The following is an 18,088-nucleotide window of genomic DNA, read 5'->3' on the forward strand; positions in this document are numbered from 1 at the left end:
GCAGCGGGATGGGGTCCGCACAGCAGCTGGGCACAGCCCTATGAACCCGTGTACAAACGTTAGGGATGTGAACATCCCATGTGAACATCCCATGCTGCGTCCCCATAGCCCACCTGCTCATAGCCTTGGTCCAACCACATGGCATTAGGCATTGCTCCGGTGCTCCAGCATCACCCCATCAGCTACATGGCCTGCTGGAAGCTGACCCATAGGGCCAGCATAGAGGGCAGGCAGGCTGCCAGCGCACCCAGCCCTGGCTGAAGGCCACGGTGAGACACCGTTGCATGGGCGTCAAAAGCGGTCCGCTCGGCTCCAGGCGGCGATGCCGGGACGCGCCGGGCAGACGCCGCTGCACAAAGCGTCTGCGGGGCCGCAGGAGCTGCCGGCTCCACCTATTGCACAAGAAGCCAAGCTGCCAAACCCACGCTGCCGCTCCCCCAGCGAGTCCAGCGGGTCGGCAGCACCGCTGCAGGGACCCGACGCCCGCTCCTCCCTGCCGCTGGCCCAGCCGGTTCATAAGAAGCCGGGTTTGCCTAGGAACGCCACTTGCATCAGCCCCGACCCAGCTGGCACCGCTCGCAGGCGGGTACGTGCCGTGCCGTGCCGTGCCATGACAGCAGGAGGGGAGCACGCCAAGGTCAGATCCTTGCAGATAAGGGCATGGCCACATCACAGGGACAACCCCCCACCACCGTGGATGGGGACCCCAGTGCATCTCATTCCGCCCCCAGCACACAGCGAGTGCCAGCATCCCTGGCACGATGACAGCCCCCATAGAGCAGCACAGCGGGAAGATGGGAGGACGTCCCCTCCCTCTCCTCTCTTTTTCTCCCTCTCTCTTTTTTTTTTTCCCCGAGCTCTCCAGAACAAAGTACACACTCTACCTCTTCAAACCCACCACCATCTGTCCGTCCGTCTGAGCGCTGCGTCGCCGACGGAGCCTCAGTCCCGTCGCTCTCTCGCAGCGGCCGCCTGCGAGCAGATGGTGCCAGGGGAAGGACGAGCCCCCAGCCCCGCAGGGTCTCGCCGTCGGCGGGTCACGGCACAGCTCTGCCTCCCTGACCCCCATTCTCCCCCAGCACGGTAATTACCCGACGTGCCGAACAAACAGCCTGTGCCGGGTCATTGTGCCGGACACCAACAAAGGGCGGCTGACGGCGAGACCTCCCGACCCCTGCCACCCAGTGCCCAAAAGAGCAATAAATCAACGGGAGGTGACAGGGCCAGGCTGCCGGGCGGGGAAGTGGACGCCCCGTGTAGCCCAGTGCTTGTCAGGATGGAGCCATGGGAAAAGCCCTGCAATAAACAAGTCTCGGTGCCTGTGTTGGGGTCAGAGAGGCTGTGCGAAGCCTGAGGTCTGCGTGGACAACGGCATCCCTATGGGAAAGGGGAAGGCAGGAAGCCTGTCCCTGCTGCTGTGCACCCGTTGGGGATGAGCATAGCAAGGCAGGGGGTGAAGGATGCTCCCCACATCGCACCCCTCCGGTCATGGTCTGTTAAAGGGGAACTTCATGGGTGAGGATCATGCCACAGCCATCTGCTTTGGGGTGCCAAGCTGCTCTGACCTCACCATTAAAAGCAGTTTACAAAGCAGATGTCATGCCCTCCCTCCCAGCCCTGCAGCTCTGCCTGCCCTCAGGACCACCAGTGTGCCACCACCGGCCAACTTGGGGCCAGGACATGCAAAGGCAAACCCGAGCACAAAGGCACATTGCAAAGGGCTGGGAAACTCACTGCAGGAGCAAAACTCCTCCATCTCCTGCAGGAATTTGGGGCAGCGAGGTGGAGGACATCGGGTCCCCAAACCACAGCCACCCTGCACAGCCAGCTGAGCAGGACACGCTCTGTCCCCAGGTGCCCGTCACCGCTCCCACGAGGAGCAAGCAGCCCTCACGCTGACTTAGGCAGTGCTATTTAGAGAGCTCTTTGCTCTGAGTCACAGCCCAACGAGCTAATTCCCTGCAAAGCAGCCTCCTTACAGTGCCGCACAAAGGCAGCCAGCTCCGCTGCGCGCACTCATGCACGCACGCAGCGCGGCACGGCACACCCTGATGCCCCCGGAGCAAAGGGCTGCATGACAGCTCCCAGCCCCTCTGCCACCACCCAGCCCAGCCCACCCCCAGGGGTTTCATCCCCCAGGGTGACCCCCTGTATTTTCTCCAGGTCCCTAAGAGCGTCTAATGCCGGTGTCTTTTGGACTCATTAAAATTCATTCTGCATGATTTAGGACCTAATCTCGGTGAAACTCCACAGTGCTTTATTAATAGCGCATTAGCGGATAATTCATGCATTCGGATGAAAAATCATCCTGTGTTATTCTCTGGGAGGAGGGGACGATGTGTGAGGAGGGAGGGGGCTCTCCCATCCTCCTGCACCTCCACGCCGCGCGTCACGGCGAGGCAGCAGCCCTTCTGACAACTGCCACCACTCATTAATCTTGACGAGTTTTCTGCTGAATATTCTTCCACGGGCTTTCAAACTGTTCACTAATTGCAATTAATCACTTACCGAAACAGATGTCAGGAACAATGGAATTGGGAAGTCTGGAGGCTTGATAAAGCTGTCAGAGGAGCGCGCTCGTGTGGCGGCGGGTGCCAAAAGGCGCCGGTGACACCTTCCCCCAGCCATGTGCTTAGGGGACCCGGTGACCCCCTCGCTGCCTGCACAGCATCTGTGCATCCCCACGCTGTGCCCTGCCAGAGGAAACCCACAGCCATAGGGCACAGGGCCCTGCAAGCTATGGGGTGACAGGGAGGAATGGGGATGGGAACGTGGGGACAAGCTGTGCATTTTGGGGCTGTTAGCAACAAGAACCCATTCTGCTGAGGGATGCTGCAGCCCCACGGGATAATTCAGGGAGCTGAATGCCCCCCTGGGAATGTCTCTGGCCACCCAAAAGCTCCAGTGTTGCCCTGCTGTCTCCCATTGCTGAAGCAGGCAGCAGTGAGCCCCAGCAGGGCGTCACGTCCGCGGTGCCTCACGCAGGCGACGGCACGTTCCCCATCCCTGCCAGACGCTGCTTTAGCACCAGCAGGGATCCAACAGCCTTCCCAGGCGGGCGCTCCGCGTTGTTTACCCATCACACATGAAAGGTGCTGAGCTGACAGCTCCAGAGACGAAGATTTCCCCCTCCCCATCCCCATCCCTGTCCCCACTGAGGCTCAGCTTGGGGACTTGATTCCCTTGAGAATCCCTGGGTACCTTCACCCTCCTCGGTACGGCCCAGTTTGGAGACCCCAAAAGCCACTCCACAGGTGACCCCAGCAAAGGGCTGCTTGTCTCTGAGGTTCAGCTGGGAGGGCTGGGGCTGCACACAGCAGCATCTCAGCTACCACCAGGACTGGGGACATCCTATGGGAACAGCAAGCCAGGGGACAGGCAGAATACACTGCTCCATGAGCAGCTGAGCACAATTAGCCCAGAGTCCCTGCGGCCCCGATCCACTGCCAGGTCTGTTCACGCAGTGTGTGATGGGGACACACCGCCTTGGGGACACACTGCCTTGGGGACACTGCCTTGGGGACAATGTGTGGTCCCAGCAGGCAGACCTGAGGGATGACAGCATCCTTGCAAGGGCGAGCCAGACCCAGGGCTCGTGACCAGCGCGGCCCCAACACATGTTACAATAAATATTCCGCACAGACACCGTTCCATATGTATGATCCTGTGGGGTGATGATTTTTCTACTGATCACTGGAAGTGACAGCTGTGTGAAGAGCACTAGAAACAAAGGCACCGACTGCTCTCCCCGTTACACTCCGCTAGCGAGATGACGGTGTGACACGGAGCGGCAGCATCTGGTGCTGCGGGGACCGGGATGGGATGCCTGTTAGCTGTGGGCACAAAGGGGCAGGTGCTCTGCCCCGCTGCTTCCAAGCCTTTATGTGCCCAGGAGCTGATGCTTGCTTCCAGGGAAACACTGCACCACGATGGGCAGCGATGGGGGTGTCTCATCCGTACACCTACAGCCCCATGGATACATATAGGGTGACGTGCAGCGGGATGGGGTACTGGAACACTGTGCCCAGCCCAGGCTTGTTCAATATTTGCCTTCGATTTGCCAGCGTTCCCTCCCTGCAGATAGCAGCAGGGCTGTGGCACGTACAGGAGGGAGAAGCGCCGGGTTCAGTTAATTATTAGCGAACATGCAAATTCCCCCTACATGAGATAACAATAAACACCACGATTTCAGAGAGATAAACAGGGCTTTAAATTTCCAGCAGCCTTTACTGGTGTAAAAATAAGCGTCCCTTATTTATTTAGCTCCTTTGAGAAACCACATCAGTCCCCGAACACAGTCTTTTACTGTCAAGCTACAGTAGAAGCCTTTATACACAGCAAAGATACTGACAGCTACCCCTAGCACAACCATCTTTTATTCATGCTCATAATATAAACTGTATTCCCTCGGAAACAAAAGGATTTAACTCGCTGCTGGCCAGGGCTGACTGGTGCTTTGGGAGGGAGAGGTTGGTGCCACGTGGCCATTGCTGTCCATTGGCCACCAGGGCCAACGATGCCCCTTGGGGACAGCCATGGGTGGCAGAGCAAAGCCCCAGCACCCAGTGCTTCCAAAATCCAGGAGGGCATAAAGAGGAGTGGGGAAATGGGAGGTTAAAGGCACAGAGAGCTCCAGGCACACACGGCTTGTGCTGCTCCAGCACATCCAGGGCGAAAATAAAGCACATCAAATCCACCCGTCCAACGCTGAGCGATTGGGCAAAGCCCCGCACTCTGCGGCGCTGAATCCCATCCTTCCTTCAAATAAGCAGGCAAAGCAGTGGTTACAAGAGTGGTTCGTATTTAATAATGCAATTTATATTCCACTCTCAACATAAACTATTGTAAAGGCACACTAATGTAAAAATACATCTGGCTTGTCAATAGTTTATCTTCTGGATCTGCATCTAAATCCCTGGGCATTCTTGACTTATGGCTGCACCAGTGTCTAATGAATAAAAAGGTGCAAATTATAGGCCTTGCTTTAATGCTCATCATAAAATTAGATGATAGTTGCAAAAGCTGCATTCTCCTGCCCACAGTGCAGCAATGGTAAGCTATAAATAAAGTGTATTTAATGTATCCCAGCGCTGTGCAGAGCCAGGAAACAGTATGTTACTGCACAGCCTTCAATGGATCCGCCACAAGTTCAATGAAGTGATAACTGATCCATCATGTGAATTTATGTTAACTGTCTGCTCACAAAGTCATGGCCTCAACACTGTAAATAGCCTACAATCCTTCTAGCATGGCCTGCCTGCCAATAAAACTGTCACCGGCAGGCTTGTAGCAAGCACCTTAGGACAGTGGAAACAAACCATTAAGTTCTTGGGTTTCGGCTTCTCTTTGCTCAGCCCCACCGGGCTCAGCTGCACAACTGTGTCCTATGGTGCTCTGGGCACCTCCTAGCAACCCCACCTGTGTGTTGAGCCAGGCAGGGTGAGATGCCCTCAACAAGGAGACTTTCCAACCAATGTGGCAGACGTCCCCAGCAAGAAGATGCTCCCAATGAGATGTCCCCAACCAATTGAGCAGATGACCCCACCATGATGTCCCCACCATGATGTTCCCAAGCAGCCCAACACCATACAGACCCTACATCACACCTCCAGGCAGGCAGAAGAGCTGGGCATGGGGACACACCAATGGAAAGCACCGTTTGCCATACCCCAGCTCTCATTAACGTGGTGCTGAGCGGTCCCTAATAATAGCAACAGTAAATTCCCCTAACCAATTCGGGTCCATTTCTATAAATAATGTAGAATCTTTTTATTTACTGACAGGTTGTAAAAGTATCAGTGAGAATAATGTGAAATCAGGCACTGCTGAATAATTCATAGCAGTGGCTCAGCTCTCCCCTTCCCCGCGCTCCCCCGGCCCAGACATTTACACGGCAGCACCTTGCACCCGGGTTATCTCATAAAACCCAGGACTAACAGCCTGGCACTAATTCTTCATCAACTGGGGCTTTTATGGCCGGAAGGAGTGGAAAAAAAATAGAAGGAAATCAAAATAACCCTGGGTGCACCCTATAAAAAATGCATGGTCCTGAGCGCGCCTCTGCACCCGCATCCCCAACCCCACCGTGCTCTGCATGTTCCAGATGCAACTCCACCCACCTTCCAGCCCCTGTCCAAAAATCAGAAGTAATTAGCAATGCCTGCTGTGCTGCCACGGGATGTGGGGCCAATGGGAAGAGCTATGGCAACAGCAGGATGGTCACCATCCCCATGCCACCCTTGGGGACGCAGGTGCCCTAATGCTGCCATCCGGGGTGGCTCAAGCCCTGTGCCACCCCCCAGCCAACATCTCTCCCATCCCTCATCCTTCCCCCAGCAGCCAGGACCCGCCCCCCCCCCATAATACACCCTCCCTCCCCCTCAAACAATACCTCCCCGTGCTGTTTTGATGTGAGGCACAAAGCCGGGAGAGCTTTCCATGTAACATGATAAAAGCAAGTCCCCAGCCAGCACAATTATTTGATAATTCTCCCTTAACACCCATCAAATTAAAGCAATGTCCAAGGGCTGCCTGAAGTGGCACTGATAGGTATTAAACTTTAATGAGATTTAATGGCACTGCCCTACTTTTTAAGCGCTTGGGCCTACATTTATGAACATTTAATTTCCCGGGCCCTGACCTCTTTTTCTCCGCCGGCACAGCTGGATCCTGTTAGTGCTGCTGACCCCGACCCCACACCTTGGGGCAATGTGGGGCTGAGATCCATCCCCAAGTGCTGCAGGGCAATGCCAAGGGGAGCCCGGGAGGCACGGGCAGATGTGATTCACCAGCAGTGAGCGTGGCCAAATTTATGGAATAACTTAATTAATTTGCTCCCGGAACGATATTACACCACGGGTCAGATTGGCTTAGGGCTGCTGTGGCGAGCATTTGGATCTCATCATGCTGCTGCTTGATTGCATTTCGGAACCTCCGGCTGGATGAAGCTGCCTGCAGATCCATCAGTGCCTGCCAGCCTGCTGCATGGGGACAAATCCCGACCCCAGCCCCCAAATATCCCTGGGAGCGATGGCAGCCTGGCCCTGCAGTGCTGCTCCAGTTTGTTGCTGCCCTCTAGTGTGTATAGGGTGGGCCATCCCTGCTGTCACTTGTCCCCATGCTCAAATGCCCCCTGGGTCACTTGGTGGTCCCCAAACTGGGGGTGTGAAATGGGCATGGGTGAGTGCCCATAGCAAAGAAGGGACACCCCACTAAGGGTACACTGAAAGCTTCATGCCTTCCTGGGGAGAGCCCAGCATGGTGCAGCAACACAGCAATAGAGCTGTCCCATCTCCGGCCCCAAACCCTCCCCACAACCCCAGCCCCGAACGCACGGAATGCAAAGGCAGGGCAATAAAAGGGAGCGTTATCAAGTCCCAGCAGAGCCAAGAGCCTGTGCCGAGCTGGGGAGGAAAACAGAAAGGAGAGAGCGGAGGGGAAGGAAAAAAAAAAAAAGCAAAGAAAAGCCCACCCTTAACCCTGAGATCACTTATCATTCAGGCTGCATCACGCATCTTGAAAGTGCAGACACAAAAATGTAATGTCATAACATTCGCAGTTCAATAACCTTTGCTTCACGAGACGGCTTGAACTGTCAGAGGAGCTGGAAGGTAAATATTTCAGCGCACAGGCACTGAATGCAAAGGCGTGGGGAGGGGGAGCTGGGAGGCGCGGGCGGCCTCGGCTTTCCCATCTCGCCTCGACACGTTAAAATATCCCCCACCGTAAATCCCAGCCAGCGTTGGGGAAAGGCCACGGAGCGGATAAAATACGAGCAGATATAAAGCTAGACACCTTTATTGTTCTGCAAAGTCTTCCAACAAGTGATGAATCCACAGCTTGACCCTAACCCATCATATTGTTAGATGGAGGAAACAAAGCTGGAGCCGACAGCCACGGTCAGAGTGGGGCGGGATGCTGCGGCCCCACGGCGACAGCGAGCAGCTGGGGACGGGCATTGGCTTCATCTGATCTCTCTGTGTTGCCAAAATAACCCACTGCCCTTCCGGGGAGCAGGATGGAGGCCAGCTCCTCCCAAACCCTCCCCAAGGTGCAAATTCCCCGCAGTTGAGATTAATGGCAGCAACCCCATTGAACGCAGAGCCTGTGGGTTAATGGGGATGGCAATGCTGTGGCTGAGTGGTCAGCGCAGCAGGGAAGAGGACCACGATGATCATCCAGATCCAACCCCCTGCTATGTGCAGGGTCACCAACCAGCAGCCCAGGCTGCCCAGAGCCACATCCAGCCTGGCCTTGAATGCCTGCAGGGATGGGGCATCCAATGCGCGCTCACAGAGCATGGACACCCACCCGTCACCCCATTACCCTCAGCATTGCCCCGGGAAGGCAAGGAACGGTTCGACAGCGTCGAGGAGCGGTTCAACGGCACCAAGGAACGGTTCAACAACCTCCGCCCGCGCAGGGCGAGCGGCAACAGGCAGCGTCGCACCCTCCCCGAAACACCTGCTGTGCCGTGCTGGATGCTGGCAGCGGGAGCGCGCCCGGGGCGCGAGGAGGGAGGAGAGGTGGTGGGGAGCGCGCCAGGGCCCGCAGCAAGAAGCAGCATGTCTGCCTGTTGGCAGCACAACAGAGAGCAGGTGACAAGCACGCCGGCGTTCGCTTTATTACAGGAAGCGAGCGCACAAGCATCTGACTGCACTCTGCCCGCGGGAACCCCCCCCTCCTCCCGTGGTTAACCCTCCCGTCCCCGGTGGCACGTGCACCCCTGGTTTGGTACATCAACCTGTGCTCCAACCCAGTTTTAAAGGACGTGTAATTTTGCCAGTCCCATAGATATCTCTCTGCTTGCAGCCCTCCCGAATGCTGAGTTGCTTAGTGCTGCCCCACTGCATGCCCCAATGCCAGAAGTACGAGCCTCAGTGCCAATGGGGTTGCTCCATCCCCCCCCCATTGCCCAGCTGTTGAGGTTTGGAGGCCTCAAGCCCCCGGAGCCAAACTCACCACACCGGGCACAGCCCCAGCTCACCACCCACGACGGCTCTTGCATCTCACCTTGCATTCCTCCCACTGGGCCCGGGGTTGAAAGAGGGTTCCCAGAGAGTGGAGATGTGGCTGGGGGCGGGCAGCTCATCCCCACTTCCTGGGAAGGCAGAGGGTGGCACCCCCATCCCATCCATCCTACTGCATCCAATACTCATCCCACCCCATTATTCCGGGGGCACCGTGCCCTCCCCTTGCAGCACATCTATCCCCATCCCTGGCACAGGGACCCCTCCCACAGAAAGGGTCTCCCCACTGCACGCTGCAGTGATCCAAGCAGATCTCAGCGGTGTAAATACACACATATGTGTCTACACACGGGCGAGCACAAACATTTCTCCTCTGCAAACACTCCCCAAGACAACAAAATGAGCTGGCGCTGCCTCCCCTGCAACTCACTCCCGCACCGACCCGTTCCTCTGACACAGCAATTAGAGGCAGACATTAATATTTAAATATCACCAGCACAGGAGAAGGGAAATCAAATAAAAACGCTGCCATGCACCGTGCCGGCCCATCAAGCCCTCTGTGCTGGAGACAGAAGGGCGCCAGGGGAAATATGTCCCTGTAGGTGCCTGGGGACACAAGTGGCCTCAGTGGGTGATGCAGAGCTGAGGACAGGGGGGCTGTGGGGCTGCCCACCTGCTCGGAGGGGGATCAGAGCCACCAGCCCTTCCAGAGAGAGGAAGAAGAGGAAGCAGAGAGCAAAAGGGTGGTGGTGAGAGAGCTGGGGGCACGCTTCTGCTTTGAACAGGATGGCTTCAAACTTCCCCAGTACACGGGAGTGCAGGGACATGAACCTGCTTCTGCACCAGGCTGCAGAGGGGGGCAATGGCAAAAGCATTGTGGACCAAGCAAGGAGGTGGTGAGCAAATGGTGAGCAAGCAAACTGCAGTGCTGCTGGGGGCAAAAGCAGCCTGGCATCTCCTCCCCCTGCCCCTTTACCCCAGAGACACCCATACGGCCCCGCTGGTGCTAAGAGGCTGTGCCAGAGCAGCAAAGAGGATTTACTGCTAAACGCAAGGGGCTTTAGCGGCAATAACTTTCCCTCCTCTTGACTTAAATGGATTTTAAACTTCAAAAAGGATAGAGGGGGCAGGCTGCCAAGCGGCGAGGCCTTGCCAAAGGGCCGACCCCACGGGCAATGGGGGACTGTGAGCCGAGCACAACGGCCGAGGCAGACGAGGGGAGGCAGATAAGGGCTGGGGGGTGGGGGCCGTGCCATCCGCTCTTGCAGAAGCCCCGTGATAAGGCGGCTGCTGTTATCAGCACAGGAGCATTGGGGTTGCGCTTCCTCCCACACCATGCTGTGACTGCCCACAAATGGGGTGCTGGGAAAAGGGGGGGGGGGGGCTGGATGCAAGGAACCAGTAGAGGACCCCCCCTTAACCTTCCCCCCGCCTTCCCCCAAGCCCTGGCTGAGCAGCAAGGGAAGCCAGGGCACGGAAAGTGCTATTTCAAGGGCAATCCCCTTGGCAGGCTTCCCGGAGCGGTCACACAGGAACACGCGGGCTTGTATGCAGTGCCAAGCTTTGTCCCCGCTGCCCCCCCACAGGGCCTCGCTGCCCTTCGCTCCTCTGGCACCTCTTACCAACCCCAAACATGCCCCGTGACCACCCCCAGGGGCACACAGGCCCCTTGGAATGCCCATAGCCCTGAGCATGGTGCTGCCACCAAGGGGTCCCTATGTCACCCTATGGCACTTAGGAGTCTCTATGGCACCTGGTTCACATCCTCCCCCACCTCGACCACTACAGGGGAACTCCAGCACAGGGAAAGGCCATATCTCAAAGTTCACACTGCAGGCTGTCATGCCAAACCCTGCATTCAGATCTGGCACTGCTGAAGCTGTTTCACCCCACGGTGACAAGGAGCACAGCGGCTGGGAAAGAAGGGATCAGAAGGAGCAGGAAGATTAAAACCAGCCCCCACCTGAGCTCTACCCAGCCCAAAACCTGCAGCCCCATCCTGGGTGTCAGCATGTCAGGAAGCGATAAAATGTTCTGCTTGCTGAGCTGCATGTCCCAGTGCACCCTCCCTCGTACCCCTCCCCGAGACAGCGGGAGCCCTGGCCCCCTTCCAAAGCCACTGTCTCCACTGTAATTCTCCCTGCCCCAGAGCCAACACACACACACACTCACCACCACCCCCCTCCTTGTAAAAGGCCTGGGTGTGTGCACACACACACTCAAGCACACATATCTTCCACCCCCAGTGTGCAAACAAGCTCTGAGCACACACACCTTACAGCTACAAGCACACCCGATTGCAAAGTGCTTGCAAAGCCCCCCTTCCATCCACAAAGCACCCCCCCCGGCACCAGCCAAGCCACCGTTTGCCATCGTTCCACCCAACACCTACCCACAAGGTTATACAAACACGCTGCCAAGCACACACGGCCTCGCGCACGCTTGCCTCACACGCACACAGCCCCGCGGGGGCACACCCACAAACCACACAGGCTCACCCATCTGCTCGCACACGCGCACGCGCTCTGAACGACCAGAGGAGCTGCCTTTCTTCCCCGCTGCCATTCTCCCTTCCATTAACTTTTCTCCTGCAGATTCACAGCCTGGCACCCACCTGCTGTAACGGGCACCCACCTGCTGTAATGGCTGTTGGGCTCCTCTGTGTTCAACCGGGTGCTGATGCAGCAGGGATGGTGCGTGGAGGAAGCTGTGCTGTTTGCAGGACATGCAGCAGGGCACTTGTTAGGGGACACGGAGGGCAGATGGGTGCTGGCACCCGCCATGCAAAGCAGGCACTGGGATGGGGCAGGAGGAAGGCGCCCCGGCCATTAGAGCAGCTGGGAGATCAGCCAGGCCTCAGGGGAAAGGGCAAGGCAGGGGTGGAAGAGCAAGGATGGAGGAGAGCAGATAAACACGCCAGGAGACGATGAGCAGAGAGATGGGCGAGACGCAGAGGCCGTGACCTCACCCTGCGGAGCGGGAGAGGCAGCAGCACGTCTTGGCTGGGCTCCCTGGACGGTTGTGTTAGCAAAACCCTCCGCAACTGACAAATAATGCAAGAGCTGCTGTGTGGGCAAACTGAAGCACAACGAGGTGGGCAGCGCGATGCTACAGCTGTTGGCAGGGCTGAGCTTGCAGCTCTCTGTGTCCCTACGCCCTACCAACGTGCCCCTGCACTTTGACATGGGGTTGTGGTGGCCTCGGTGACATTGTAGGACACAGGAAGACAGCCCCAAGCACAACACTCAGCCTCAAAGCCAACACCGGGGCCTGAGCCCCACAACAGGGTCTGAGTACAATACTGAGCCCCACAGTGGGGTCTGAGCACAACACCGAGCCCTTAGCCCCAAACTGGGGTCTGAGTACAACACTGAGCCCCATGCTGGGGTCTGAGCACAACACTGAGCCCTTAAACTCACACTGGGGTCTGATCACAACACTGAGCCCCATACTGGAGTCTGAGTACAACACTGAGCCCCATGCTGGGGTCTGAGCACAACACTGAGCCCCATACTGGGGTCTGAGCACAACATTGAGCCCCATACTGGGGTCTGAGCACAACACTGAGCCCTAAAACTCACACTGTGGTCTGAGCACAACACTGAGCCCTCAGTCCCACACTAGGCTCTGAGCACAGTGTTGGGCCCCACATCAGTATCTCAGCACAGCCCCAAACTCTCAGCCCCATACCTGGGCCTGAGCACAGCCCTGAACCCTAAGCCCTACATTGGGGTCTGAGCACAGTGCTGAGCCTTGAGCCCCACACTGGGGTCTGAGCCCAACACTCAGCTCTGAACCCAAACCCTGCGTCCCACACTGGGCTCAGTGCCCTGTTCCAAGCCCTAAACCCACCACCCAGCCCTACACCCACCAGGCCCCACACACAGCACCCACCCCCAAGCCGCCCCATGGCAGCTCCGAGGCCTCCCCCCCCCTCCATCCCCCATGTAGGAGCGGGGCCCCGTCGGCACTCACCCAGCGGCCGCCCCGTCCACCGAGGGCCTCGCTCCTCCATGGACCCGCTGCCTGTATGTGTGTGTGTGTGTGCAGAGCCGAGCCGAGCCGTACCGAGCCTCCCCCGCCGCTTCCTGCTTCCCTCGGCGCCCGCCCGCCGCCCCGGGAGCCGCACGGCTGGAGCGTGACTCACCGGGGGCCGGGCCGGGCAGGGCAGGGCCCGAGGGGGCGGGATGGGGGGAGGCCCCGGCTGGCACTAAACGGCGGCACTATAGGGGGGGGTGGGGGAACAGCATGGGGAATGGAGCCCCCCCTAGGGGTGGGCAGCATCGGAAGGGATGGGAACCCACAGTTAGGGGGTGGGGGGATGATGTGCGAATGGGTGCAGAGTGTAATGGGGGTGTCCCTGTATTGTACTGGTAGTGCCCGTCACATCAGTGGTACCCAACGCTTTGGTGGTCCCTGTACCACACTGGTGGTCCCCCATATCATATCTGGGGTCCCCGTCACATCAGTGGTCCCCATATCATACTGGTAGTGCCCGTCACATCAGTGGTACCCAACACTTTGGTGGTCCCCATACCACACTGGTGGTCCCCATATCATATCTGGGGTCCCCATCACATCAGTGGTACCCAACATCTTGGTACCCAACACATCACTGGTCCCCATACCACATTGGTGGTACCCCATATCATATCTGGGGTCCCCATCACATCAGTGGTACCCAACACTTTGGTGGTCCCCATACCACATTGGTGGTCCCCCATATCATATCTGGGGTCCCCATCACATCAGTGGTCCCCATATCACACTGGTAGTGCCCATCACATCAGTGGTACCCAACACATTGGTGGTACCATCACATCAATGGTCCCCATATCATACAATGGTGCCCATCACACCAGCAGCACCCATCACGCTGGTGGTACCCATCACATCAGCATTGCCCACCACCTCTCTCATCACTTTCCCCTCCCACCTCCTTCCTCCCGTTCTATTTTAATTTTTCATCGCGTTCTTTTTAAAGGATACGGAGGAACAAATGCCCTTATCAGCAATTCTCACAAGGTATAAAGAGTCGCTTTTATCTCGCTGCCTTTACTAATCTAGAGCGAGCCGATGCCTGTTAATTTTTTAATTTTCCTAGTGAATGCATTTGTGGCTTTGTCAGCATCCACACACACATGCACACATCAACTCCCACTGTCGGCACATGGTCTGGGTTTGGGGAACATCCATTCCCGCTTTGTAGATCCCCATTTCTGAGTCCTTCTCACTTTGTTGAACCCAGATAATTTGGGCCAGGTGGGTTTAATGTCCCCACGGGGCTGTCACCTGTATCCTATGCCAGTGGCCAGGAACGCTTGGGCTCTGTGCTCATTACTAATGGCACCGGGAGGGGACGGTGGTGACAAGCACAGCGCTGCTTTTGCAACCACAAAGCAGTTTCATCTACGTTGTAAAGTGCTATGTGTCACACTAAGCTCACCAGGACACCCTGGGACGTGCCGCCACCTGGGGATACGGCAGCGCTTTGAGGACACCCAGCACAAAGGAGCGGCTGAGGATTCCTGCACCGAGATGTCACTGTCACCTCTCCAATGGGGGGGCACAGGGGGGGTCCATCCCCATCCCCACTGGGCAGGCAGGGTGAGTGCAGGCTGCCCACACGCCAAGCCCGGGGCTGGGAACGCCAGCACCCGGCCACAGCGTGCAGATGAGATGTGGCAGGCGTGTAACAAGCCATTAGTCACTGTCACCTTTGCCCGGCAGCCACTGGCAGGGTAATAAATCCAACGCTGACTCCAGCAGGCCCGTTCCAGGCCACAGCTCCCAGCTTGCCTTCGTGTGCCGGGCTGTGAGCAGCTTGCAAATGCAGCCTGCACCCTCTGGGGACACAGCGCATGGCTGTCCCTGACCCCCCCCCCAAACCCCAGTGCCTCGGGGCTGGGCTGGGGGCAAAGCATCCCGGCTAGGAGCCCCGGGGTTTGCTCCCCACCTTCTGCACTGGCTGTCCCCAACGCTGGGAGATGGCATTGGTGGCAGCTGCCTGATCAAAGCAGCGTGGTGTGGTGCAGCAGGGTATGGCACGGCACGGCACAGCACGGCCTGCCAGGTCAGCCCAGCAAACCAGCCAGTCCTGGGAGGCGGCAGGAGGGAAGCACGCAGCATCGTGATGCCTCTCCCAAAAATGCTGCTGCTCCTGACGGACGAGGCAGCCCAGTCCCAGGAGCTGCAGCCCTGCCCAGCCCTATGGGTCCCCTCCAGCCCCCAGCAGGTCCTGCCCAACGCTGCGGTTCTCCATGGCGCCCGTGGCCTGACTCACTGCCCCGGGGACAGCGGTGCTGCTGGGTCACCTCCCCATCTTCTCATACCCGAAACCACTGGGCGCACTCCTGCCATTGCCAACAGAGGACAGCGCCTGGGGACCCCCCAAAGCACCGCAGCACCTACTTGTAGCTCCAGCGTCTGTTCCCTCTGCATCCAAAGCCGTCCGCTGGTTGCGCTCAGGTCCGATGTCTGTCCCCGGGCTCTCCCTGGTGCTCAGCACCCGGTGCCGGGGCTCAGTGCCTTGCTTTGCAGCGGGCGTCTCGAGGGCAGACGATGACACCTAGAAGAAAAGCAGCACAGGGACTCAGTGCCTTCTCTCCCACTCCCCACGCCAAGAGCAGAGGGCCACGCGGGGGCACAGACACGCACACAGGATGCTTTTGTTTTGCTGCAGGCAGATGCACGTGGCCGGCGCGGGGTTGCAGCTGGATCCGGGCACTGCTTCCAGCACAGCCAGACAAGAAAGGCTCTGGGGGGAGAGGGCGGGTGGAGGGGGGGCTATGAATCAAAGCAGCGTCCCCTCGCCGGCGAGCAGCAGCTGGCTGGGTCGGCTGCTACCGATTACTCAACCGGGCAGTGTTTACTCGAGATCAACAATTCCCCCTCGCCTTTCCTGCTGGCTCCGGGCAGGCGAATGTACCGCACGGTGGGGATGGGTTTTCCACACCCCGACTGCCAAGCAACTTTTGCAGCCTTTATAAAGGGAGATATGTTTAGGGTTGCCCGTGCCCACGCTTGGCTCGCTGGTTGTGCCCATGCCCAAACCACCCGGCTCCCCGCAGCTCCCAGCCCACGGCTGTTGGATCTGTCACCCTCCTGCTCAGCGCGCACCCGGAGCACAGCTCGTGCTGTCAGCAGTGCTGTTCGTCTTTCATCAAGTGACAGCCAGGAGGCAGAGCATCCCAGCCCCAAGATAGATGCAACATGGTTATATTCCCCTCTGGAAGAGATGCACGAACAAAACGACCCTGGGATGGTGCATCTGCACAGCACCAACAAAGCAGCCCTCAGGATGCTGTGACCGTGCAGCTGCAACAAAGCGCCCTGGGATGCTGCATCCAATAAAATACCCCCAGAATGCTGCGTCAGTGCAGCCCTGCAGCACAGGGAGCCCCCATTCCCCACCCAGGGCCCAGGCTTGCAGATGGAAAGGGTTTGACGTTGATCCAGTTCTTCTCAGGATTAGTCCTATAAACCTGGAGAGCCTAAGTGAGATGGATGGCACATGAATTTTGCTGGGAAGCCCTCAGACTCAATGAGCCACACATGCGAGCAGCCGTATAAATTTACCGCTCGCTTCCTGGAAAGGTTTAATTTATGGAATCCATATGGCAGCACCGCACAACCGCGAGCGCTCGGCGCATCCCGTGAGCCCTCGAGTGGCTCCAACTGGCAGAGTGCCACCCCGGCCACCACTGTGCGGCTGTGGGCTGCTCCTTCCCACCCTATAGAAGCAGATGGAGGTGGCAAAGCTGGGAGCACAGCCCCAGGATGCAGCCCCGGCAATCCCCTACCTGTGGGCAAGGGAAAGGGTTGGGGCGCATGTTGATACCTACAGCAAGTCATTGTTAATTAGCATTAATCAGCTTTGGTCATGTGTCACAGCAGCACTGAGCAACGCGCAATGGGGGAGCAACAGATATGGGGTCAGCTGGGCAACCCCAATCTCTTCTTTTCCCGCAGGGGGTGTTCAGATGCAAAGAGATGCAGATGGGCTCCGCCAGGCAGCCGGGACCCCCAGTTGGGGTCTGTGCCCCCCTAGACCCCCCCAGGGAGGAGCCAGAGCCCCCGGTGTGAGCGAGTACAGAACACACGGGCCTCCCCCGTGCTTTAAGTTCACCCCGTGCTATCTGTCAGCAAATCATCCCCGGTTACACAGATAAGGAATAATTGATGCAAAGGAGCCATCTGTTTGCGAACATGGAATATCTGCTCAATTAGGAGGGATCTGTCCACCCAGATAAAGCATCCACAGAGGGGGGCTGTGTCCTCAAAGCCTCACTCCCAATTAGGGCTGAGCCGGGTGCTCCCCTGTTTTGCAGCACCCTGAGGTGCTGGGCAGGGTGAGAGCACAGTATCCCAAACACCTGACCCAGGAGGTGATCCCATAACACAGAGCAGTCGTGCCACAGCCCCAGACCCGCAGCGAGGTGACATGGACGTGACATCGCTACGTGACGTTATTAACACAGAAAGAATTGAGCTGTCAGGCAGGCGGCGGCCGCTCGCCCTCAGCAATCGCTGCCCTATTAATACCTGCCCAGGGGAGAGGAGCAGGCATCAGGGCAGGAGGCAAAAGTGGGAAGGAAAGGCTCAAAGCAGAACCAGGGGAGCGATGCTCAGAGCAGGGGGCAGCATCCCTGCATCCCCCCTTCCCACGTGCCAGCCAAGGGCTCACTGCTTCTACACCCACCATTGGGTACCCACAGGCCTTGGGATGGTTGCTGGGGTGGGAAAGCAAAGAGTACATGTCTGTGGGTCCCACAGCCTGAAAAGCAGAGGGTTTTCCCCTAAAAGCACAGCCCTACTGCATGGTCCTCCCCATGGGGGTGGGACATGGCAAGGTACCGTGGTGCCCACCAGCCCCCACTGCTGTGTTTCAAGTTTCTGAGCCGTGTTTGCTTGCAGAAAGTTGGAACCTGCAATTACAACCGTGATAACCCGTAATTAAAAAAAAAAAGAGGAAGGAGAAAAATAAATTAAAAAAAGAAAGGAAGAAACAAAAAGCTGGTGGCATTAACCCTTCCCGTGTTGGGGACGTACCCAAGCCAGGTGGCCCCACACAATTGGCACTGATGGGATTCGGGGAACATGGGTTGATGCCGAGCATC

At 57.7% G+C, this 18,088-nt stretch overlaps 2 protein-coding genes across 6 annotated transcripts in view; both read right to left on the minus strand.

Moving 5' to 3' along the window:
* Nucleotides 1-18,088, minus strand: part of GSE1 (Gse1 coiled-coil protein) — a 79,659-nt gene that overhangs the window by 41,071 nt on the left and 20,500 nt on the right. For 3 of the 5 annotated variants that reach the window (XM_015874198.3, XM_015874196.3, XM_085551909.1), the window contains exon 2: nucleotides 15,381-15,537. In XM_015874198.3, the coding sequence (XP_015729684.2) occupies nucleotides 15,381-15,537 (157 nt within the window). Of the gene's footprint in view, nucleotides 1-11,603; nucleotides 11,735-12,944; nucleotides 13,116-15,380; nucleotides 15,538-18,088 lie in introns of those variants that run through there. The other 2 variants (XM_085551906.1, XM_085551910.1) reach the window with 2 other exon arrangements.
* LOC146760588 (uncharacterized) lies at nucleotides 7,782-11,428 on the minus strand. Its single transcript, XM_085551912.1, has 2 exons — nucleotides 11,362-11,428; nucleotides 7,782-10,882 (listed from the first exon to the last, which is right to left on the minus strand). The coding sequence occupies exon 2, from the start codon at nucleotides 10,661-10,663 to the stop codon at nucleotides 9,518-9,520; it is 1,146 nt and encodes a 381-aa protein (XP_085408038.1). The 5' UTR covers nucleotides 10,664-10,882; nucleotides 11,362-11,428; the 3' UTR covers nucleotides 7,782-9,517.

The sequence above is a fragment of the Coturnix japonica genome, chromosome 6 (assembly GCF_054131305.1).
Source record: "Coturnix japonica strain WE chromosome 6, WE-NBRP24, whole genome shotgun sequence".
Lineage (NCBI taxonomy): Eukaryota > Metazoa > Chordata > Aves > Galliformes > Phasianidae > Coturnix > Coturnix japonica.

Coding starts and splice junctions, on each gene's coding strand:
- LOC146760588 (XM_085551912.1), bottom strand. CDS start 10,663: ATGCTCAGGGCTATGGGCATTCCAAGGGGCCTGTGTGCCCCTGGGGGT.